This window comes from Xenopus laevis, chromosome 3L (genome assembly GCF_017654675.1).
Source record: "Xenopus laevis strain J_2021 chromosome 3L, Xenopus_laevis_v10.1, whole genome shotgun sequence".
Lineage (NCBI taxonomy): Eukaryota > Metazoa > Chordata > Amphibia > Anura > Pipidae > Xenopus > Xenopus laevis.
The window spans coordinates 27,131,020-27,157,579 of NC_054375.1; the positions used below are offsets into that span (position 1 = coordinate 27,131,020).

Here is a 26,560-nt window from a genome sequence, read left to right on the forward strand (position 1 = left end):
CAAACACACGTTGGGATTTTACATCCTTTTTGACCAATATTTGGAAGGCCCCAATTGCAGACGGATTTGAGAGGTCATTGAATTGGCATGATCAAGACAACTGAGATGCCAGCCAATATCAGCCTGGGTATGGCCTGTGTAGAACAGGCGATTTAATTTATTACTGTATAAACTTCTTAAAAATTCACTCTGTTCATAAGTTATGGAACTTATTATATAATTATAATTTGATTTAATGTGTTACAGGACTGGTTTAGGACTTGAGTGTAAATAGGCTGGCACCCATACATGGTGGCTTAGATGAAAAGTTGGAGTTCATACATGCCAGTGGATTTTAGCAACCAACACAAAGCCAGTGGTCAGGTACCTGCAGAACAGATGTCTTCTGCTCATTCCTATGAACTTTGTTTGCCAGTCGGCTGAAGTCAAGAGCCAGGCGGCTAATGTGAACAAGAAGCCTGTTCTGATCGGGCTCTTCTGCAAACATATTGAGAGAGGTCTCCATGCGTTGCAAGTGGAGTTGCACAGTATCATCCTCCTGTGGCAGGGTGGGCCCTGGATCCTGTAACAGCCACAATGGTAAATTAGTTTATATATATAGTAATTATATTATATTGTAATGTATATAATGTGACCCAACAATGTATAACTGGTAGATCATAACTGTACATGCTAATGTTAGAGCTTATAGGTATAACTTTCCCTCCGCTAAACTTTATATACATAATTTTAAATAAGATCAAGGAGAGGGAAGACCACATGTCATATGTTCATTATGGTACCAGTATTAAATGTATGCTTACAAATGCAAGTCTGACAGGAAAAATCTGACAGGTAAAATCGGAGAGCTGGAGGTCCTGGTGCTGGAGGGAAAATATGCTGTGATTGGTGTGGCCAAAACATGGCTGAATGAGTTGCATGACTGGGCAGTTAATACCAGCGGCTATACTTTGTTTCGGAGGGACAGGGGCAACAGAAAAGAAGGAGAGGTATGTCTGTTTGTTAGTTAGGATTTAAAAGCTAATATAAAGGAGGAGGTGATGAAAAGTAAGTGCTGTATTGGCGCATGCGCAGTTGGAGCATTTTCCCGGTTCGTTACAACTGTGCATGCACTGAAAGTGGTGAAAATTGCCACCTGCAGGGACATCACCAATTCACTAACAGGCGCAGGAGCTAATTTTCTTGTGAAAGAGACCGTCGTTAGTGTTCATTGGCCCTCTATCGCCAGACAACTTTTCGCTCTGGCGAAAGATCGTTACCTCTTTTGCCAGAAAGCGTTCGGCGCCCAGGGTGCAACTTCGCATATTAGTGATTTAGCGTAGTGAATTTGCACCTGTTGAAGATGTGGGTGAAGCAGTTGCTGGCGACAATTCCCCCTTTAGTGAATCTGCCCGCACAGGAAGGAATTTTTTCCCCCTCTGAGGCAAATTGGAGACGCTCCAAATTGTTTTTTTTTTTTTGCTTCCTCTGGATCAGCTAGCAGCTAGGCAGGTTAAAATATTTGAAAGGTTGAACTTGATGGACGTGTGTCATTTTTCAACTTGACTTACTATGTTACTATGTAATGTTAACAAAGTAATATAGTAAGTTAGACTGAAAAAAAAACACAAGTCCATCAAGTTAATTTTTTTATGTGTATATATAACCTGTCTAACTGCTAGTTGGTCTAGAGGAATGCAAACACCCTTTCTGAAGCCTCTTCAATTTGCCTCAGAGGGGGAAAATCCTTTTTGACTAAAAGATAGCACTGGATCAACTCTGTATTCCCGGCCTTGCTAAAAAGCCATCCAACACTATCTAAGGTATCAGCTATCTAATGTATAAACTATCTAATGTATCAGCTATATAATTTATCAGCTATCTAATGTATTTATCTAATGTGATGTTATGATGGCTGATTCTGTTAAAGATGGCTGATTCTAGTAAGGATATGGGTTTATATAATTTACGTGATGGTATGGGGGGGGTTGTATATGGATGCTGGGTTTTCATTTGGAGGGGTTGAACTTGATGGACTTGTATCTAATGTATCAGCCAGTATGACTGATTCAGGGAGAGAATTCCACATGTACACAGATCTCACTGTAAGGAACCCTTTTCAAATATTTATACAGAACCTACTTTCTTCTAATTGGAATGGATGCCCTCATGTCTGCTACTTGTAAATAAAGCAATAGAGAGATTATTATATGATCCCCTTATACATCTATACATAGCTGTTTCTCCCCTTAAGTGCCTCTTCTACAAGGTGAACAACCCCAACTTGGCCAGTCTTTCCTTATAGCTAAGATTTCCCATACCTTTTACCAGCTTAGTTGCCCTTCTCTGTACCCTCTCTAATACAATAATGTCCTGTTTGAGCTCTATAGACCAAAACTGTACTAGATGGGTCCTTATCAGTGCTCTATAAAGTGTAAGAATAACCCCATCCTACATGAATCAATGCCCCTATAAATACAGCTCAATACCTTATTTGCACTTGATGCTGCTGACTGGCATTGCTTGCTACAGCCTGTACGTTCATTATCTACAAGGACTCCTAGGTCCTTTTCCATAATGGATTTACCTAGTGCAGTCCCATTAAGGGTATAAGTGGCTCGGATATTTTTACATCCCAGGTGCATGACTTTACATTTATCAACATTGAATCTAATCTTCCATTTAGCTGCCCAAATTGCCAGTTTGTCAAGTTCCTGCTGCAAGGATGACACAACTTGGATGTGTCATGGGCAAATACTGATACATTACTTATGAAGTAATAAATAAGTTAATATATAATAAGTTAAATAAAAGTGAACCCAATACCAAGCCCTGAGGGACCCCACTAAAATGTACCATTAACAATCACCCCTATACCCAATCCTCTAGCCAGTTACCTATCTATGTACAGTATAAACCTACCAATTTGGCCTTAGTGTGTCATCTTGCAGGTATAAAACTACAGCTCCCAGCATAAATTGCTAACCAGCCTCGAGACTGGTCACTGTAGCTACTACATAGCAGCAGGTTACACACCATTGATATGGTAAAACAGTATTGTGACCAGTATGAAACGGCAAAGCTCCATATCAGCTCACTCCCCACCACAACTCACATCAACAGAAAATCTGTTTCTGTACTTTATCTCCCTTTGGATGCCAAGTCACAAGTTGCCTTTCTGAAATACACTAACACTTGTATCTAGAACAGACACATGCTAGACTCATGCTTCTGGCTGTCACACGAGTGTGTATAATCTCTCAGATACCTGGCACATTCCCTTGCAGCGCCTATGCTTTCCCACTCGGTACAAGGTGAAACCAACCAAAGCATGGATGCATAGAGAACAAAATTAATCTAAAATTCTTGAATGAAGTAATGCTGGGCTTCCTTATGTGACTTGCCAAACTGGCACTCAAACATGAACATTACCCAGCCGGGGGGGGGGGGGTAGTGAGAGAGGGCAAATATGTAGCAAAAACACTAAAGTATGACCAGCACATGACCATCCATAATAACGGAGTTCATGAATAATAATCAACATGTGCAACTACGCATAAGGGTGTGGGTAACAAGGCTCCCTGGCAAGTCTCCACAAGTGCCAAGCAGCCTAAACTTAAGGGTGCAGTACCCTCTGCTGATGAGTTTCTCCACAGTCCATTAGTTCTAAAAGTATATTAGCAGCTTGAAATCACTTGCAGTAAAGAGCTGGATAGAAATGTGTCACTGCCTCTCGAGGAAACTTTGAAAGCCGAAGGGACTTGTGTGTTTTCCCACTAGCCATTCCATTTGCTATCGGTGGAAAAGCATTCGGAGGAGACTAGTCGCCCACACTACAGGAGATTGATCACGGGGTGTTTGGGTGGAATTGTGCAATGCAGAGAGTTTTTGTCTTCCTAGAAAGCTGTCAGTCTTTTATTTCCCTTTGGGAGGTATTTATGGCATTCCACCGCACTTGAGACTGTTGTGTAATGAACATGATGCAATCTCTCCAAAAATTCCTGTATTGCTCTTGAATCGAAATAGAACAAAGTACTACAGGGTCCTCCTTAGCTCGCAGCAAGGTTACAGATACACTAAAACTTTGTGGTGTCAGCCCTTCAACCATCAGTCCATGAATACCTGGGACAGCAAACAAGTCATCGCACAAACCTCAACCCTTAAATTGGGCTGCCATCAGTGTCAAGGATAAAAAGGCATTACCCCAAAGTTCACCCCAATTGGCTTTTAAGCTTCCAACCCCCAGCCATTTATATTTTACAGGTCAGTGGTTATGGGACTTTTTCAGTCATCTAGGGTATTAGATAAGTCTTCACCACCAAACTTCACACCAGAGTCCTACATGGGTCTGTTTTTCCAGACACACACCCAACCCCTACTGGATTAGACCCATCCCAACACTCACATTCATTTACCCATATTTGTGGCATCATTGTGATAAATCCGACCCGTCCTAAACGCAAGTGCCACAAAAACCTTAAGTGATGTCAAAGAAACCAGACATGACATCATGACACTGCTCGTTTTCCAGCAACTAAATCCACCAGTATAAAAAGCCTGTGATTCAGCCACAAGGTCAAGATAATAATATTCCAACTGAGTCCTGGCCGATTTGTGGGTATTCTGTGGGTACCCAACCTGCTGCAGGACTCTACCTCAAACTAACTTGCCACCAGCTGGGCTTCGAGTTGCATCTAAGAGAACAAATATTCATTCTCCCCCCAACTCATCCTAACTGGCCTTTGTGCGAAGCCCCTCGCCACTTCTTCAAGTCTCCCCATGGGGTTCCAGTCCCGCAGTTTAGTAACCACAGCTGTAGGTCCATTGTATTACCCATTCCAGATCAGCTCACTGAAGAATATCCTTTATAATATATCCTCTCCAATGTTTACACCACAAGAACCCCATATTGTTCACACCATCATCCATCCCTCGTCATCTTTGGAGCTTGTGGTAAGTATTTCCACTCATGGGCCATTGCATATACAGAACCAGCACTGCATGGCTTTGGTGTTCAACAGACATATTGTGGGAATCCCTTATATATTATGCTTCCTTATCTTTAAACAATATATTTCCCACCAGCCTTGAATCATGTAAGAGAGGGCAGGCACACCGTTTCTTTTATACAAATTACACCAAAAAAAATAACCCTTGAGAATGGAATGGTGTTCTGCTTACATCTAGGTTAGTTCACAGAACAGCTATGTATTTTCCCAATAGAAAAAATTCCAAACAAGTGACTCCTGATAAAGGATAAAGTGGCTGCAATCCAGTGCCTACAGCTCTTCCTGTACCTTTAGTCAGTCTACTTACACAATCCCCCAGAGACATCAATCTACTCACTGTCCCTTGGCCCAAATTGTATGAATTTCATATAGCGTGAGTCACAGCGAGCAAAGCGATTGCAGCCCAAAAATTACAGGATTGCGAAACAATAGGGAAGCGTGTTCTGACTAACTAATCTAGACACCGCAAGTAACACCACAAGAAAGGAAATGTGAGGCCACCGATCAGACCATTGTGCCTACAAATAGATGTTTCTATTCACAGGTACAAAAGCAATGGATGAAATCACCAGATTACTGAACACATCCTCAGAGTGTATTCTCTGCACTACTGCTTCAGACTCCTGAAACAATGCAGCAGAAAGCCACAGGTTTGAAAAAGAAATTACTTCTGCCATATGGTTTCAAATGTCTGAACCAGAGAACACAAAGGGATAAACAAATACTGCTTTCAATAGCAATTACTTTTAGTAGTAACATTGGAAACACTGAACATGTATATTGGAATGTGGCTTATATTTCCATTTTCCTTCATGAAGAGAAAAGAAATGTTTGGGGTGGAGGTTCCCTTTAAACATGTTGCTTTGATCACAGGACTGTTCCTGACCAGGTCAGCTCAGTTAAGCGAGGAGGGGACGCATCCGTTTGGCACCATAGAATCCTGTAACTCTCATTCAGCATAATGACTGGAAATCCCCAGCTGTAACTACAGTATATAATCACATACCATACACAGGCACTAAAGGCCCTCCCTTAAAGGATCCTCCCTTAAAAGTGCACTGAGTGCAGCACTGCTAACATTTTTAGATCAAATTTCACAGATGGCCACTTTCCATACAGTAATGTCCTACACTACAGATTCTGTTCAAAATATATTAAAGTGGCGGTCTCAGGCATCCCTACCACTGATGCCATAAAAAACAGAATTGGAAGTTGGAAGAGCTCTCTACTTTGTGCAGTGGGAGCAAATCATAAGTGCCTAGGTCTGATGGTTCCATGTATACTCGCTTTCCATTGGCTCCCACTGCCTGCAGATGAGGGCCAATTGATCGACTAATTAGATATTTGAGGCATCACAGATAGGGTTACCCGAGGCAACTGGAAGTACTTTTGCAGTGTGCAAAAAGCAGGTGCAATCTGCTATATATTTTGCACTGGCCTTCTCTCCAAATAGAAGAAATGCTGCAGGCCCCTGTGCTCCATTTTGGCAGATAGGCATCCCCTCTCCAGTCCCCTACCTTATGTGTCATTCAGATGTACAGGGTAGGATGCGCTGGTGGGTACAGGGTGCAAAGAAGCCCTGTACTTTATCCCTGTAATAATCGAGCACAAGGTGTATAGTGCTGCACTCGGAGGTGCAGGCCAGTCCCATAATGTGAAAAGCGCAGCAACCCTGTCCTTACTGCATGTAATAGGTCCTGTTTCCACGGCAGCTCCCTACCTGCTCATCTGAATCACAAGTTAAGGGACAGGTAGGGGAAGGAAGAGGGACAATTATGTACCTCTCCCTGCCTGCCCTTCATTAATCCAGCACTGCCACAGGCTGGAAGTGGGGTCGGCCTCAGGTCTCTGTGCTCATTAACAGAAATCAAACAGAATACATGATGAGATGACTTCTCACCAAATTGGGGAACCCTGAAATAAAGTATTTAATGAACTGCCATTTATCAAATCAGATACCTGTGTCAATTGCTCACAATGTTTTTGAGTGGTGTTAGCATTAAAACCCTATTTTGATTGGGTGGTGTTCTGCACTGCGATTTTTGTATACGATCCACACTCACTGAATTTTCTGCAGTATTTTTTTATTATATTATCACCAAAACAGTATCAACGTTTTGGGAGGGAGGTTCACCTTCCCTTCATCAGGATACACATCACACATGTGCACCAATCACCTTTATAATCATTGAAGCTGAAGTGAATTACAGGAGTGCGGTGAATACAACACATACGGTGTTCTGCACTGACCACTGAGTTAGGACTACACAAATGATTCCGGCACGATCCGATGTGCTGCGACAAACCGCATGCGACAAAAATAAGGAAAGAGATAGAATTGTCGCAGTGTTGATCCGATGCGACTGTCGGATGCAGACGCAGCGCCTGCATCCGACCGTCGTGTCGCTTTGGATCAACGCTGCGACACCATGCGACAATTCTATCTCTTTCCTTATTTTTGTTGCATGCGTTTTGTTGCAGAGCATCGGATTGTGCCAGAATCGTTCGTGTAGTCCTACCCTAACACTTGCCTGAGTCCTAAATGCCTGTTGCATATTGCATGCAGGGACAAAGGACAATTATGAATACATTTTTAAAGCCTACAGTGTCGGTAACATTTCACTATCATTTTGCTCATGTATCGGCATCTGATAAATCAACCTGGCAATGTCTTTTCCTTTCTAATGATCAGTTACTCACCAACTTTCTACTTTCTGGAGTCTTTCTTGTTTCATATGCATTCAGGATCTCAAACTCTGAAGAGCTTCCCTGAGTAAGCAAATGATAAATAAAATGTTAACCCCCCAAAAGGCATGAAGGAGCAGGAATTATGCTCTGCAGAACAAGGTCCATGGAAACACAGTATTCATAAAACACCCCTAAACAAATTACTGTACAATCGCTCAGAGTGCTCATTAGAGAACTTTTGCAAAACATTCTTATCTTTCGTTTAGGCAGGTGATGCAGGATATGTAGTTAAGTTGATAAGATCTGAGATCAAGACAGATAAGGAACAGGAATATAAGTATGTACTCACACTAGGAGGGGTTTTTTGGTTGCCTTTTGTATGAACATCTGAACCTAAATCAGTCATTTTGGAACTTTCTAACCCTTCCGTTTGTTCACTCCCTAGAATGGAAAAAAACTTCATTATAAAAAGATCATATACAAAGAAACACACGAAGGGGATACTATAAGCGTTCATTTTGGCACTAAAGCCCCAAAAAATCTCCCTAGCCCTCCCAAAACACCCACAACACAAATTAAATTGGCAATCTTTATTAATGCTATGTAATTCCCAGAAAGATTATGAATTTTTGCCATAAAATAAGCAAGACATTGTGCAGAAAGGGAAAGTTTAGCCGTCTATTTTTTATTGCTACTTAAAATGCTATTTGGTTGCTAGGGTAACAAACAATATATTGTAATGTAATACAAAAGCTATCGCCCACGCAGCAGTTTCATTGCTAATACTTATTGCAGCGGTCTGTAGTTTGACGTTTCTGTAGATTAATGCAAATATCACCCAGTTACTGCTCTAGGATTTCTTTAAAGGAAAACTATACCCCTGAACAATGTATGGCTCTATAAAAATATATACACATAAAACAGCTCATATGGAAAAATCTAAATCTAAATAAACCATTTTCATACAAATACTTTAGTAGTATGTGCAATTGTGCAATCCTAAATATAAATTTGCCATTTTAAAAACTGAGGACCAACTCCTGGGACCATACGATTCACGGTGCAAACAAACATACCAAGGGCACACATGCAAGTTAGGTCACATGAGCCAATTAAAAGATAAAGTTCTGTATTTTACTCCTACAATTCTTCCTGTTACAGTGAGAGCTGCAGAATTTCTGGTCAATGGGGTTCAAGGAAAAAGATGTAGAAGGGCAAAATTTACTGATATATAGCTTCGTTTGGTAAGATTGTCTAATACGCCACTTAATATACAGTAATATAAATGATCTGTTGGTTAAGTTTTCATTCTGGGGTATAGTTTTCCTTTAAGCAGATAGCTACATAGTTAAGTTTGGTTGAAAAAAGGTCAAAGTCCATCAAGTTCAACTACTCCAAATGAATCCCAGCACACACACCTACACACCCACTGAAACTGTATATACTAATATCTATATTAATTGTAGATTTTAGTATCACAATAGCCTTTGATATTATGTCTGTCCAAGAAATCATCCAAGCCATTCTTAAAGGCATTAACTGAATCAGCCATCACAACATCATCCGGCAGTGCATTCCACAACCTCACTGTCCTCACTGTGAAGAAACACCTACGCTTGTAAAGAGTAATTATATCCCCTCGCAAGTGTCTTTTCTCCAGAGAAAACAACCCCAACCATGACAATCGACCTTCATAATTTAAATCTTCCGTCTCCTCAACCAGTTTGTTTGCACGTCTCTGCACTCTCTCCAGCTCATTTATATCCTTCTTAAAGGGATACTGTCATGGGAAGAAAAATTATTTTCAAAATGAATCAGTTAATAGTGCTGCTCTAGAAGAATTCTGCACTGAAATCCATTTCTCAAAAGAGCAAACAGATTTTTTTATATTCAATTTTGAAATCTGACATGGGGCTTGACATATTGTCTATTTCCCAGCTGCCCCAAGTCATGTGACTTGTGCTCTGATAAACTTCAATCACTCTTTACTGCTGTACTGCAAGTTGGAGTGATATCACCCCCCTCCCTTTTCCCCCCCAGCAGCCAAACAAAAGAACAATGGGAAGGTAATCAGATAGCAGCTCCCTAACACAAGATAACAGCTGCCTGGTAGATCTAAGAACAGCACTCAATAGTAAAAACCCATGTCTCACTGAGACACATTCAGTTACATTGAGAAGGAAAAACAGCAGCCTGCCAGAAAGCATTTCTCTCCTAAAGTGCAGGCACAAGTCACATGACCAGGGGCAGCTGGGACATTGACAAAATGTCTAGCCCCATGTCAGATTTCAAAATTGAATATAAAAAAATCTGTTTGCTCTTTTGAGAAATGGATTTCAGTACAGAATTCTGCTGGAGTAGCACTATTAACTGATTCATTTTGAAAAAAACATGTTTTCCGACGACAGGATCCCTTTAAGGACTGGAGTCTAAAACTGCACTGCATACTCCAAATGAGGCCTTACCAGGGACCTATAAAGAGGCATAATTATGTTTTCATCCCTTGAGTTTATGCCCTTTTTTATGCAGACACTACTTTATTTGCTTTAGTAGCCACAGAATGACACTGCCTGGAATTAGACAACTTGTTATCTACAAAAAACCCTAGATCTTTCTCTGTTAAGGGAACACCAAACACACTGCCATTTAGTGTATAACTTGCTTTTATATTATTTCTGCCAACGTTGCATTTATCAACATTGAACAAAATACACAAATATCCAGTATTGGTAGTGGTATATAACAACTTTGACTTACCAATAAAGATGGAGGGTCCAGGTGCACAAGCCCCAGACCTTCAGCGTGTAGGAGGCAATGAATGCAATAGAATTTTCGTAGTAGGACTGGCACAAACCAGATGTTGCCACTTTGCAGAGTGATTTGACTAAAGAGGAAAACTGGGCAGCAAATGTTGATAAATTCAATAGAATTTTTGTAGTAGGACTGGCACAAATGATTAAGTGCCCACAAGGTAGTTTTCCGCTTTAGTCAAATCACTCTGCAAAGTGGCAACATCCTGCATGGAACTTATAGTTCTGCGCAATTTAGTATCATCAGCAAAAATAGAAACAGTACTTTAAATGCCTACCTCCATTAAGAAAATAAATAAACATATATATATATATATATATATATAAAATGCAGGAATTGACAGCACTCCAAGGAAATACATCAAGTCAATAATTCAAATGAAAGTGGAGATTTATTGGTGATCCAACGTTTCGGCTCCGCACAGAAGCCTTCGTCAGGGAAAGAAAAGCAGTGCACAAGTGTTTGGGGGTTTAAATAGGGTAAAAAATGGCTCCAAGACACCTGTATACGATGCCTGTCACTCATCGTTTGTTATGCAAAGTAGTATATACAAGTGGATACAAAGGCAAATGTTGTTATCCATGTTAGGTATGCCCCTTTGTATGGGAGAGTTCTGCTTATACACAGGGTGCGTCCTACTGTTACCCCACTCTGTCACATTATTCTGATGTGTAGCGAGCTACCCGTCCTATGCCCTGTATAGATGGGCTGGAAATGCACCACAAACCCACAGTGAGCAGTGTTGTACCGTTGCTAGGCAACCCATGTCCGTCGCCGAGCACTCAACTGCTAGCAACCGCAAAGGGGTGCCAGCAGAGACAGCGCTTGTGGGCGAATGTTAGCGGAGGGTTTTGCGGAGTGTGCAGTCACTGAAACCAATGGCTGCCTACTGCCAGCGGTTCTACCCAGCCGCATCATTAGGGTTACATGGGTGCCACCGGCCTTCGTACTGCTTGTGCTCAGCTCACCTTGGTATAGGGACCCACATGCAGGGCAGGGTAGTACAAACACGTTAGGGCCATGCAGAGTTATGTTAGGGGAACTGTCTAAAGCACCACCGCGTCCTTAAGCCAATTAACCTCCCAGTGGTCATCAGTGGGACAGACAGACAGGGCAAATATGGATACATAACAGATGCATATAGTCAGAGTGAACTGCGCTGTGTTTACATAAGAAGGGGAGGACAAATGGGTAAACCAAAATGACAATAAACATAATTGGACAAAAAAGCAACATTTGTAGCAAGCTATATGGCAACAAAACAGGATACAAGGTAGTAAAAGTCAATATTGTTTCACAAAAAGCAACCCAAAGGCAGGGTCTCATTGAGACCTCGGGGAGCAACTGTGTCCAGTTTCAAAATCCAGCGGGACTCCATTCTCAGTAGGGCCTGGTCCCTATCACCCCCTCTTACCAAGGGGGGTTGATGGTCAATTGCCATGCACCTGAATGTAGGGAGAGAGTGTCCTTTGTTGAGAAAATGTTTTGCCACTGGTTGTAGAGCCTTACCCTCTTTAAGAGCCCTGCTGATGGCAGACCGATGGTTTGCTATTCTCTCCCTTAAAGTCGTACAAGTTTTTCCCACGTAATATAGTCCACATGGGCAAGTAATGATGTATATAAGATAAGATGAGGTACAGGTAAGTCTGTGATGGATTTTGAACCTTTTGCCAGTATGGGGGTGTGGAAAATCAGGTCCAATTAACAGGCATCTACACGTCACACAATTCGGGCATTTATAACATCCAAGCTTTTTATTCTGTGTTAGCCAATTGGTTTCTTTATGATCATGTCCCTTGAAATCTGTGCGGACCAATAAGTCCCTAAGGCTTTTGTCTCTCTTGTATATATTATATATATATATATATATATAGTTAAAGTGAAAAAGCTTAATATGTTAAAAATAACTCACATAAAGATGCAAAGCATGCTCAGTGTATTCAGGATCTGGAGTACACTGCTATTTAACAAATCACAGCAATCTCTTTAAGACCATAACTCATACAATACTCACAGGGCAAGCAACAGCCTTCCTGACTCCAAATAACATTTAGACCAGTCCCTTTATTAACTGTGTACACTGAATATTAATATTCATATAATACTAATAGTCCAGGGTTCTTCCCAGCCCCATTTAGCTGAACACACCGAGCTGTGCTTGTATAAAAAGTCTGATGCGTTCGCTGGCTGGTTGAGACTTTTGATTCCAAGAGGGGATGTGGCCTACCTATTGGTCCACTGTTTTAGTTAATACAATGGATATTGTTTTGCTAACATATTAAAAAGTCACTTTTCAGCAGTGCTGTTGGTACTTTTTCCTTTCCTTATCTTTAACAAAACCATGCTAGCCATATTTAGTCCTATTCTAGTTACCAGGTTGGTATAAACTGAATAAAGACCACAAAACATAAGTGGTGGGCCTCTCTGTTGACCCATCAGGTATACTTCTATGATTGTCCTTTATTATGGGGAAACTGCAGCAATCGTTCCCTCAGCCACAGATTATTTCCTCCAATTAAATATCTTGAGGACAAAGGGGTTGTAATCTGTTGGATTCTTGTAATCTATTCACATTTTGTTAGTATTTTTATTGTGGAAAAATACAAAATTGACTTGGGAGTCAGCCTTGCTTGATGCGCTGACCTGAACTGGGAAATATAATTATGTATTTTCCCAAGCAGACTCATACTCATTGACATATTTTATGCTGCTTGTTCATGCCTTCCAAGAACTGTATCTATGGCCTATTAACTGTTGGATTTCAATGCAAGACTTTTTTTTTCCATGGGTTGTGGGCGCTCTCATTTAAAAACACATCCCTGGATATCAATTATCACCATCATGAGACAGAGAAGAAGCACTCAATCTGAATAGAAGACACAACAAAAACAACCAACTGCAAATATTAAGCGCTATGATTCATTACAATTTTTGTACCATAAGCTGTTTGTAGGGCAACCCTGTTTCTACATAGGTATGGGATTGTAAAGATCAATATGCAGGGCCACAGTGAATAATAAAAATGGTCTGTCGGTGGCATCATATCAGTGAACACTCACCTGCTCCCAGCTCTCTAGGAAGGACGGTTTCCTCAAGAAAAGATGGCTGGGAATCCAAGGAAGCAGAGGGCTGTAAATTCTTATTATCTTTTACCAGAGCTTCTGCCTTCTTACGGAGCCTGAGAACTTCATTTTCTGCCTCTTCCAGAAGTCCCCCTGACAAAAATGAACAAAGGTCATTATGAGTAAAATAAAAGAAGAGCTTTGAGCAATAATGAAAGAGAAAGTGAAAAAAACCAATAAGGCGTGGCAAGAAGATGTCAAGAAGATGTCACAGACACAGCCCTCTCATTGTAAACTACAACCTGCAGCATTCCATAGAACCAGCTTTGTGGAAAAAGCACTTGGAAATTCATAGAAATGTTATTAGTTTTCTATATTAGGAAAGAACTAGAATTTACAAGCAGATTTTAGCAGATAAGAAAATTATTTTCAGGTCTTCCTCAAGTCAGGAGGAGCAGAGAGTAATGGGAATACAATGCAAGTCTGCCACCCTTACGCATTAAAAAATTGGAACATGAAGAAAACAGTAAAACACTTGATAGAACTATGACACACCTGTTTCTCAAGCACATGTTACCTTCTAGATGTAGATCTTGAATTACTTTAGCCTTGGATACAATACACTTGCCCAATAATTCATTCAAGCAACTCTTATAGGCATTTAAGGTACAGTATAAACCCCTTTCAATCTAAGATTAATGAATAGAGTTTTGGCTTAGCATACTTTCTGCCTATTGTAATTAAGGAATATGCATGGTTGTTGTTATTTCTGGCACTAAACAAGAAAATTAAGTTTTAGTGCCACTTTAGTTTCAATGCAGTACTTCTTATTACTTCATGGCCCACAGAACTTCAGAGGAGCTGATAAAACTACAGTTCACCAAGAAGCCCCAGATACTTAGCTGCTCAAAGGCTGCTGCTTCGATAAGGGAAAGGTTTGTTTGTTTAAAGGTATTGGAAGCTCTGAATAGATTGCCGTTTATATAGGTGGGGAGTACGGTCAGCGAAAATAGCCCACTGGGCCCAACAGCGCAGCACGGTAGGACGAGTAGGGAGATAGTACGTATATGGAGACACTTTGCCCAATCTGCAACCCTTTATTTTGTTAAAGTAAAAACCTCATAACCCTTTAATAGCTGAAGGCTAGGCTTGCATGGAGATGTATCTAAAAGAAAGCTGAAAATGAAGTCCCATAAAAAGGTTCCACTTTATTTAAATAATAAGCTCCAGTATAATCTTTACCTCGGACCCCACTACTACCAAAAACGCCATTGATGTAAAAGGGACACCCTTGTTTGCATAATGCAGAAAATGACTTATACTGGCATAGTGACATTCCAATAAACATCTGGCATTAAGTGCAATAAAACCTATAACTATCAACATTACAGGAACCTACCTGCCTTTTTAATAAACGTATCTATCTGGGGGATAAACAGATGATGGAAAAAGGCAAAAAAATATCCCCACATTTCTGAGTACTGGAACAAACTATCAGTTTTGTAGAATGACAAAAGAGCTATTCCTTTCATAGAAACTCTGGGAAATATAGTATGCTAAGAATAATAAGTGGAAGCTGGTTGTGTAAGTACCTTATGTGTGGAGGCTAGGGAAGTTTGCTACAAAGCAGAGCTCTAATAGAAACCACAGTAAGGCCGGAATGTTTTGTGGTAAACTCCAAAGTAATAAATATCAGCTACACTTCACAGATTATTTCCCCAAAGAGTTATTATATACATTTTTTTTTAAAAAAAAGGGTAATTACAAATAGAGTAAACTTATGAACTTCTGTTTCTGTTTGTGTAAAGCAGCATTTTCTTGGAATTGTTTGGGTCAATACGAGGCCCACCATTTGGCTACCGCCCCCTTTAGGGGTATAAGCCATAGCTCTAGAAATATAATACAGAAAAGAACTGTTCACCCCCCTATCTCAATTTAGCTGACCTTCAAACTGAGCTTCAGGGAGCATCTAAGGACATTCAACAAAAGGATCTCCTAGTTGGTTTTTAGTTTGGGTTATCCTGGGGGGGTTGGCCCTACAGTTTAGGAGCCATCAATGTAGAGCAGTGGTTCATGAAGAGTGGGGCTGGCCACCATGGAGGGGCTTGGATCAGTGGCAGCAGGGCTCAGTCTGCAGTCCATTTATTGGGCACGTCCTCCTCGTAGCCCTCCAGTTTTTGCAGAAGTGCAACATTCACTACCTTGCCTGCTTGTTGTCAAAGTGATAATAAGGGCAGTCAGCATGGTGTGTACACCTCAACCTCTTCTCCACATCAAAAACACATTTGAGAAAACAGAGGCAGAGAATATGAAAAATGTGTTAATTCTGAAACGGTTCTGGTTGAATACAATATAGACCAATTGCCTCTAGGGAAAAAAACTTTCCAGCTAAATATAATCTTTTCAAACAGACTAATCTCTACAAATATACTAATCTGTGTGTGACTGAGCAGATCTCTTTGGTGCTGGAGATGCCAAGAAGGAGGAGAGAACATAAAGTTCTGCTCTGATGCCAGATTGCTCTTTATCCTTTACCATGAAGCCCAACTGGCTTACAAAGTTTGTTACAAGTCAACATTGGTTGGACCAAAACCAATTAGAATAAGCTCTCATGTCTGTGAATTACAATTGTGAAGTATAGTATTTTTCATAATCTATACAGTATGACAGATAAAGGTCAGGGTGGTGGATGGTTCAAAATAAAAATAAAAAAAAATAAAGATTTTATGAAACAGGGTTGATATATTGAACCAAAAAGAACAACTGAAAATGAAACCAGAAATTCTATTAAATGATAAAACAAAAAACACAGATTCACCAGTGGCAGCAATACCCACAGCATCAAAGATCTTCGGGTCATAGTTTTAAAGGGTAACTTCAAGACACAACAGGAGCGGAAGAAGTGGGAATTTAAACTCCTGAGAAAGTTCAATACCATAGAATGTCGCCCGAACAGATGACTTTAACTAAAAGATATGACACCTAGAAAAAAACACAGCTAAGGACAATCTACATCAAGGTGCTGACTGTACTAATGTTTGCTTCCTTGACTAAAGCTAAAGTGCTCACCCTTGGGGGCTTATCAATATCTGGGCTGAAATATTGTCTTATCTTTACAGGTCACAATTCCTATTTGTAGTTTATTTGTTACAGTCTGGTATGGACGTGTGAAGTGGATAAGTTCTGGTTCCATATGTTATTCCACCAGTGGAACCCTTACCCGTATCTTCACTTTTTTCTTGTCCAATTCCTAATTGTGCACTTTTGTTTTAACCTTACCCTATTCAGTCTTGGTCTACTTCAAACTATGTCCTGACTTAATTCAGATCCTTGGACTATTTACAACCCACCCTAATTATTTTTCTTATCTCTACAAGTTATCTCTGACTATCTGTAACTTTCTAATTTATTGCCCATAAACCCTTTTTCGGTGATCTAACAGTATATATAATGTGCCTTTTCAGCTTTCATTTGTACGGTATTTTGCCTGAAGAAGGGGCCTGTGTGTTCCGAAAGCTTGCAATTGTTTCTTATTCTGTTAGCCAATAAAAGATATCACAAAACGTCTTCATTGATTACTCAGCAAGTCCAGTTGTTTTTAGATTGACCTATACTAGATATATCACCAAACTTTACATCTTCTGAATAATAAAACAAACACAATTGTAAAATAACTCCTTCCACTTTAAGTAACTCCATGAGATTCCTTGTGCCACTGTGACCACCCAAAGAGTTTGGAGATCATGTTATACTCTCAGTTTTACATCTTACACACATTATTGTGTACATTATTCTTGATGCTTCCAGTTCAAAAAAGCTCAACACTAGACTGGCACATGGCCTGCCCTAAGAAAATGTAAAGGGCACGAGTATGCATTTTGCCTCTGAAATCGACTATGGGTGCCTGCACCTAGGCCAACACACAGGCATATTAGAAGGCTGATGCGAGAGCAGGGGTTGATTCTCTGCCTGATGTGGCATAGCCTTAAAGGAACAGTAGCACCAAAAATGTAAACAAATTTAAATATGAATATATAATGTACTTTTGTGCTGCACTAGTAAAACTGGTGTGAATGCAGATTCAGGCATCGGAGTTCACCGCAGCCTTCATCCGGGTCTTCAGTAAGGTGAGATGAGATGGAAGGGCGGCAAAGCGGTGCATGCACAGTTGGAGCAATTTACCAGTTTGCGACAACTGCGCATGTGACGAAATGGGCGGAAATTGCCAAAGTGCCGGAAAAAGACATGAAGACCTGGAAGATAGTTAGCTGCGTTGAACTTCGATGCCTCAATCTGCACCGAGAGGTAGGTAAAAGGTATGGGGCATTTCCCCAGGGGGGCGGCTAGGCTGGGGGGGAGGAGGGAGGGGAGTCTACGTGGGGTGGGGGGTAGGGTTTTTTTTGGTAAAGGGTTGAATTCTCCTTTAAAGAATATAAAGACAATAAAGAGATATATACCCAACACAATTTGCTTGACAGGTCTCACCATATAGTAATTTTTTTCCAGATTCCTGTCAATCACCCTGTCTTAATAATTGGCCCAGACTGCTATAAAAAAAGGTGGTGAATGATGTGAAATGGCCAGAGCGTATGGTGGACAAAATGAAAGGCATATGGGGGCTCCATAATTCCCAAACGCAGCCCTGACTTAAAAAAATTATTCCAGAAAAAAGGATTATATGGGTAATAAAAAAAAAAGATTCAATAACTGAAGGCAAAATAAGCAGAATCTAATCTAGCCCTGCAAAGAGAATACTATTATACAATAATTCAATCACCAATCTTGCTATGTACAGAGTTGCATTTTACAGTGTGCTCATGTTTAGCCATAACTAGCCGGCGATTTCATGTGAAAAAAACAGGCGAGTCTTGCCCTAAACAAAATTCACTAGCAATATTCACTTATTGATGTTTCCCTTTAATATCCATATGCCAAAAGAAGATTTCAAAAGGTTTTAGTTACCTAAGCTTCTGATTCCTTCCATGCTTTCCCTCAGTGCTGGGTTGTCCTTCATCAAAAACTGTGCTCCCTTGTTAATGGAAGGGTTTGGTTCACTACCCCCCGGGTCATATATTCTGTATGGTCCTTTGCTTTCCATCTATAATGCACTCAGCCATTCAGCTGCACACCTGCACACCCTGAAAATGAGAAAGGAAAGAAATCATCATCTAGAGATCAGCACGGTCATATTCATTAAGGTAATCCCATTTCATTTGCCAAAGCAGAATTGTCCAATTGGTGTGTTGCACTTAAGCCACACCTTTTTTTTTTATAATATATTACAACATCATTACAAAAGACACTTCTACATAACCTTGGAAAATCCCACATCTAGAAACATGTATGCCAATATATTCATATTTAAATGGACACAATGCCCTATTTTACTACCTTACTTTGTTTTATTACAGGGGAAATACATTTTTTGCATCTTTGAGAATACCTAGAGAATTGTCCACGGCTGCTCCTTCCATGTGCTAAGGTAAAAACTCAGGCAGCATTGTGTGGCAAGTTACTACAGGTATAGGACCTGTTATCCAGAATGCTTGGGGTCAGTGACCCCCATCTGACAGGTGAAAAAAGTAAAAAAAAATCTTTAAAAAATAAATAATGAAGACCAACTGAAAAGAAATGGCCATTCTATAACATACTAAAAGTTAATTTAAAAGTGAACCGCACCTAAATATATGGACAAACAATCCCCTCTTTTGTTTAAAGAGTAAGGCATTTTTTAGTCAAAAATATACAAAATATAGAAAATGTTTTGTTAGTAGAAAATGTCTCAAGTTCCTTAACATATTAATAATGTGTTGAGTGCAGAGGATCTCTTGTATTTGTCTGTACTCTTGATCTTGCCTATCCCCACACCCTATGTCTCATACATATGTCTCCTTTTAAGTTGTAAGCTCTTGTATCAGTAAGCTCTTGAATCAGTATTGTAATGGCTGTTGTATGTAAAAATTTTACAAAACACATGTATGGTATAGCCTGCTTAAAGGGATCCTGTCATCGGCAAACATGTTTTTTTCAAAACACATCAGTTAATAGTGCTACTCCAGCAGAATTCTGCACTGAAATCCATTTCTCAAAAGAGCAAAAAGATTTTTTTATATTCAATTTTGAAATCTGACATGGGGCTAGACATTTTGTCATTTTCCCAGCTGCCCCTGGTCATGTGACTTGTGCCTGCACTTTAGGAGAGAAATGCTTTCTGGCAGGCTGCTGTTTTTCCTTCTCAATTTAACTGAATGTGTCTCAGTGAGACATGGGTTTTTACTATTTAGTGTTGTTCTTAGATCTACCAGGCAGCTGTTATCTTGTGTTAACTTCCCATTGTTCTTTTGTTTGGCTGGGGGGGGGAAGGGAGGGGTGATATCACTCCGACTTGCAGTACAGCAGTAAAGAGTGATTGAAGTTTATCAGAGCACAATTCACGTGACTTAGGGCAGCTGGGAAATTGACAATATGTCTAGCCCCATGTCAGATTTCAATATTGAATATAAAAAGATCTGTTTGCTCTTTTGAGAAATGGATTTCAGTGCAGAATTCTGCTGGAGTAGCACTATTAACTGATTCATTTTGAAAAAAAATTTTTTTCCCATGACAGTATCCCTTTAAGTCAAGGTTCTTACCCGAGAGCATAATGCAGAATAACCAGGGCAGGTCTCTCTGAAAATGTTGCTCGGCTCTAAGCCATTCCTTAAAAGTGAAGGAGAAATCAGCAGATTCTCCTGAAACCCCCCACCCCACTTTAAATAAAATGAACATTAGAAGAACTGTTCCGACAATGTCAGCCATGTATGATTGGGACTTTTTGACTCCCAAGGCGGGGAGAAAAAAAATCAGCTTTGTTAAAAGGTTCTTGGAAATTCCCCGAGATACGGGTCAGAGCTTGCTCTTAGGGTGGAAGTATAGGTCAGTGATGATAAATTGATACTGCAACAAAGTGATTTTATTCTATCGGCTAAAGTGCTGTTTATCCATAATGTAAACTGGCAACTTGGCAGTATTGAAGCTCAGCACTTTCTCCCATATGTAATAAAAGGTACTAAGTTTGCCCAGGAGCAGTAACCTATAGCAACCAAATAAGATGTTTGCTTTTGAGCAGGTGACCGGTATATACTTCATGCTGATGGTGATTAGACCTTTAGCAAATGTTGCTCGTTTTATTACATTTGCCCGTATCGTATCATATAGAGCAACCATTAATACCTGAGTTGGCTCTGCTTCTGTGCTAGGAACATATATGGGATCCGTATATTTAGGAGAGAAATGCTCAGACTGAAGGGAACAAAATGTAAATAATTTATATAGTATAAGTCAAATTTATTTTGCTTGAATAACATCATAAAATAGGATTTGAAATGATGTCTTAGGGTGACAGGCCCCCTTTAAATAGACTGACAGACAGACACACAACTTACAAAACTGTATGACTGCGTTAATCCTACTAACTTGTTACTGAAGTTTGGACGAAATTAAAACAAATCAAAACCCGAATATGAATATTCATATTTGAGGAACTATGGATCCCCTCAGTGGACCAAGTCACTCCAGACTAAGCAGCCTACTTAAGAATGCTGGTGCTTTTTGTGAACAAAACCCTGTGCTAGTTGGTAATCTAAAACTTTGTCAGCTTTTAGGTGTCAATGCTTTTCTTTGTTAAAAAAGCCTGTCCGGCAAACTTACAGAGATTTTTTTCAGCACATAACTCTGCATGACTGGTAAGCTCACATGGGGGTTTTGTTAAAGATTGCTTGTGCCGAAAATCATGGGCCCCCCGTCATCAAAAGAATTAAAGCATACCCAAAAATTATCAAGCCATCCTAGCTTTGATGCAGAATAGAGTATCAGGTTATGGATGCCGATCTCTCATGAAAAAGTTGCCCTAGGCCCCTATTGTGATACAACTGTTTGCACAGGGGCCAAAGTTTCCGCCCCAAAATGTTCTACCAGCTGACAATCATTTCACTGATTGGTTGATAGGAAAACCAAGGTGTATTTGGGCAGATACAGTTTGCAAAAAGTTAAGAGAAATGAGAAACTGAGTTAAGAGATATTTAAATTAAAGGGGTAGTTCACCTTTAAAGTAATTGTTCAGTGTAAAAATAAAAACTGGGTAAATAAATAGGCTATGCAGAATAAAAAATGTTTCTAATATAGTTAGTTAGCCAAAAATGTTATATATAAAGGCTGGAGTGAACAGATGTCTAATAAAACAGCCATAATCCAACTTCCTGCTTTTCAGCTCTATAACTCTGAGTTAGTCAGTGACTTGAAGGGGGGCCACATGGTACATTTCTGTTCAGTGAGTTTGCAATTGATCCTCAGCATTCAGCTCAGATTCAAAAGCAACAGATATGACCCATGTGCCCCCCCCCCTCAAGTCTCTGATTGGTTACTGCCTGGTAGCCAGGGTAACCAGTCAGTGTAAACCAAGAGAGCTGAAAAGCAGGAAGTAGTGTTCTGACTGACATGTTATACATCAAATCATTCCAGCCTTTATACATTACATTTTTGGCTAACTAACTATATTAGAAACATTTTTTTATTTTTTATTTACCCAGTTTTTATTTTTACACTGAACAATTCCTTTAAGTTAACTTTTAGGGCGTTATAGACTGGCCAATTCTAAGCAACTTTTAAATTGGTCTTCATTATTTATTTATTATAGTTTTTTTAATTATTTGCCTTCTTCTTCTGACTCCATTCTTCTTTCAAATGGGGGTCACCGACCAAATCTAAAAACAAATGCTCTATAAGGCTACAGATTTATTGCTATTGCCACTTTTTATTACTCATCTTTCTATTCAGGCCCTCTCTTATTCATATTCCAGTATCTTATTCAAATCAATGCATGGTTGCTAGGTTCGTTTGGAACCTCGCAACCCGACTGCTGAAACTGCAAACTGGAGAGCTGTTGAATAAAAAGCTAAATAACTTCGAAAACCACAAATAATAAAAAAAGAAAACCAATTGTAAATTGATTCAGAATATCACTTGTTACATCATACTAAAAGTTAATTTAAAGGCAGTGTCGGATTGGCCCAGCGGGAAACCGGGAAAAAACCCAGTGGGCCCCGACCCTCATGGGCCCCCTCTCCCCAAATTGGGATTCCACCAAAAAGAATAAAATTTCAGTGCTACTCCGCCTGCGCATGTGTGCATGCCGAGCGCTCCTACAAGTGTGCACGCAGAGGGACGCGTCACACTCATCACTACTACAGGAGGGGAGGCCGGAGGGGGGGCCCTGGACAGCGGTCCAGGCGGACCCCCCAGTCCGACTCTGTTTAAAGGTAAACAACTGCTTCAACAGCAATCAGCAAACTTTCTTGTGTTACCTAATAGGTTACATGCCAACTAGGTTATTTCTACATTTTTAAATATTATAAGCAAAAGAAATCCCCTTCTTGTTAAGAAATTTTGAGATAATTCCAGAGTTCTTCCCTTGTAAGAATGGCAGATTAAGCTACTAAACTGGCCTGAATTGCAACAATAAAAATCACAATGGAGGAGTGGGGAACTGACTCACTAACATACTTGGTGAAAACAACATTATGTTCAACAAACTGTTCATATTTTAAGGCCAAAGGTGACAGCTTAACCGTAATGGAAATGGAGTGGTCAAATGGAAAAAACAAGAACAAAAGATTTCTTTAAGGATTAACCTGCTTAATTTGTGGATTTAGAAATATAAACAAAAATGACAGAAAGCAGTGAGTAAAACTCCTCCTTTCTTCCTGTAGACTGCACTAAAGGGAATGTCAACCCCAAAAAAATATTTTGCTTAATAAAAGAAAACCTAATTCTAAGCAACTTTATAATATACATTCATTACACATTCTCTATGTTTTTCTATGTTTTTTAAGTTATTTGTATATGTATTGCTATTGAATAGTGATGGGCGAATTTGGGGCGTTTCGCCGAAAAATTAGCAAAATTCGGGAAACGACGATAAATTCCGAAACGTCGCTGGCGTCTCGTTTTTGACGCTGGCATGCGTTTTTGGCATCCAAGAAAACACCCATCACTACTAGGCAGCTTCCAGTAGGGCCAATCACATGATAGGCCAGGGGGCCATTATAGGGACCAATCTGACCGTGAATTGTAATGATGTCAATCACAGCTAACACTGTTGGGCCAATAGGGTGCCATTTGGCGAGCATGCCCAGTTTAGTCTGAATATAAGATCCAAACTACACAGCTCTTACAGAGGGTCTTCGGGGGGCATCTATATGTATTGAGTTACAGAGGTTCTGGTTCATTTACCCTCACAGTTAAGGCACCAGGCTGCAGTTGCCATTATACACTTTGTGGGCCTGATGATAGAATGATGTCTATGCAGTACTATGTTCAGGTTTTTCTGGCCTGAGTCACTAGTTTTTATTAGGGATGCACCAAATCCACTATTTTGGATTCGGCCAAGCCCCCAAATCCTTCGCGAAAGATTAGGCCGAATACCGAACCAAATTCTTGTTTGCATATGCAAAAATGTTTTACTTCCTTGTTTTGTGACAAAAAATCCCACGATTTCCTTCTCCGCCGCTAATTTTCATATGCATATGCAAATTAGGATTCATTCGGCAGGGCAAAAGGATTCAGCCAAATCGAATCCTGCTAAAAAAAAGGGAAAAACATAAAGCAGCTCAAAATATAAAGAGGAAGCAGAAAATAATAGAGCTTAATTGCCTTTTCCATATATCTAGGGTACAAAGGATTATATTGCACTTGGAGGAAAATACCACCAAATCGCCAGTTGATGTATATGTAAATTTAAGAGCGCCAAAACGATAATTAGACATTCACTTCTTAATGTTTACAGTCTGGCAGACCTGGTGGACCAGGGATTAATCTTTTTTTTTTTTAATCTCTACAACGTTGGCAAAACTAATGGGGCAGACCCTACACTGAATGAGTTTATCCTCTCCTTACAATGACACACAAACAGATTAGGATGTAAGGTGACCATAACAAGTAGGCTAACAATTTAATATCCTTACCCTTGAAGGAAACCTCATATAATTACTTGTGAAAAGCAGATACTCTCTGTATTAAGTACTTTTGGAGCTACTGGCACAAATTCAACTCATTCTTGATTTCCATGTGCCCAGGGCTGAATTTAGAGCATATGTTTCTATATAAGTTTCTGCTCTGTAGGGATGTATGTTGTGTTGACTCAAAACCTTGATGTTGGGTGGGTGCTGAGTGTGGGTCAGACTGGGGAGATAAACTCCTCCTCTGCCCCCAAAGACTCCCTGTCTTGGAACCAGAGGAACACACAGAAGTAGTGTCTGGAGAGGAAAGACACAGGTAAGGATTGGGTAAGCACCCTACAATGGCACAAGAACTCTGATTTAGTACTTTGAAACATTGCACCAATGCCATTGCCCATCAACGTCAACACGTTTTTATTAGTCTACAGATGACAAAAAGTCTGACTGTTATGGGCAAGGGCACTGCTGCAATTTAGTGTCTATGATGATAACTATGTGTCTATGATGATAACTCAGCTCCACCCAGTAGGGTTGCCACCTGCTTGATTCCAATGTTATTAATAGGGCAGAAAGAAAAAACTATAGGAAAGCCGGTCTTTTTCTTTCTTTATTCTACTCCCTCACAAACATTTGCAATAAACTTTGTTTCAATCCAAGCTTCATCGTCACATGCACTTCTGTATGTAATAACATAAAGTAAAATAGTAAACCACTTGTAGCAATGTATAAGCAAGCGCTATATATTTTTAGCAGTAACAACTCCCTATAATAATTTGTATCAGAGCCTATAATGAATACGGGGACCTGAACATAGGGCATTAATAGAGGTATTGCAGGAATTCCATAATAATTCCACGTAATTCTCCAATGCAGCCATATTTATTTGGTTAAATAGTTTTTTGATTTCTCCTGGTATGTCAGCTCCTGTGCATAAAAAAATGTTGTAATGTTCTCGGGTGGGTATCAGAATGTGTAAAATATGTCTGTTGTTTTACAAGTGTATAACAGATTCTTCAAGCATTAATTAAACCAATTGGAATGCTTTACCTCCAATACGCAAATTAGGATCCGGATTCGGTATTCGGACAAATCTTTCGCAAAGGATTTCCGGGGTTCGGCCGAATCCAAAATAGTGGATTTGGTTCATCCCTAATTTCTACTCCCGCCTTACTGTCTTAAAAGGAAGCTGACATCAAAAAACACCAAAAAACTTCTTTTAAAAAAAATTATTCTTCACTTGAAGTTACCTATAAGTCATGCTGACTGTTTTTCCTAAAAGTTTTGCACCGGACAGTCTGGCAGCCCGACTGTGGCTTTCTCCTGCTCCTGCTGCCTGTCAGAATGTGAGCTCGATGACGTCACAGAGTGGGTGGAGCCTCTCATTCTGTTTCCCTAGCAGATTCTACTCTCTGGTTTCTCTTCATCTACAGTCTGTCAGTATCCTTTACATCAGCTCGTTCTCTACCTCTCTCTCCCCTCTAGTGAGTTGCCTGCCTGCTTCAAAGGGCTCTCTCTCCCTCACGCTGTAACCCGATTCTCTGTATGTAAGGAAAAAGGTGGGAGTACTTTGGAGCAGGCAGCAACGGACAGCCTGTCTCCTATCGTGTTACAAAGAGGGGAGCAGCGTGAGGGAGAGCCCTTTGAAGCTTGTGCTTGTGAAGCTTGTGCTGTGCATTCCCTTTATCGCTCTCTCTTGTCTGGTACTGACTCGAGTATAAGCCAAGGTAGACTATTTCAGCACATTTTGGGTGCTGAAAAACTTGGCTTATACATGAGTATATACGGTATATTTTGTCTGACCATTGCTGCCTGAATGCAGTGGCGAACAAAGTGGCCCATAACGTCTCCCGTCTTGGCCATTGTAAATGCCAGCTGCATGAGCAGTAAATGTCTTGCTAAAATCTGTGCTTAAATCACAGCAGCTCCACAGGTATATTCTGCTTCCAGCACTCCATACATGGAGATGAAGACCATGTTAACCTATATATTTTCGCTTAGTTCCGGGCATTGTAGATAT

At 40.2% G+C, this 26,560-nt stretch overlaps 1 protein-coding gene across 1 annotated transcript in view; it reads right to left on the reverse strand.

The window, feature by feature from the left end:
* Positions 1–26,560, reverse strand: part of tnip1.L (TNFAIP3 interacting protein 1 L homeolog) — a 55,709-nt gene that overhangs the window by 23,088 nt on the left and 6,061 nt on the right. The window contains exons 2-6 of the mRNA XM_018251287.2: positions 18,512–18,687; positions 13,547–13,702; positions 8,026–8,117; positions 7,689–7,757; positions 368–562 (exon numbers count right to left, since the gene is read on the reverse strand). Of these exons, the coding sequence (XP_018106776.1) occupies positions 368–562; positions 7,689–7,757; positions 8,026–8,117; positions 13,547–13,702; positions 18,512–18,647 (648 nt within the window). The 5' untranslated portion in view covers positions 18,648–18,687. The remainder of the gene's footprint in view (positions 1–367; positions 563–7,688; positions 7,758–8,025; positions 8,118–13,546; positions 13,703–18,511; positions 18,688–26,560) is intronic.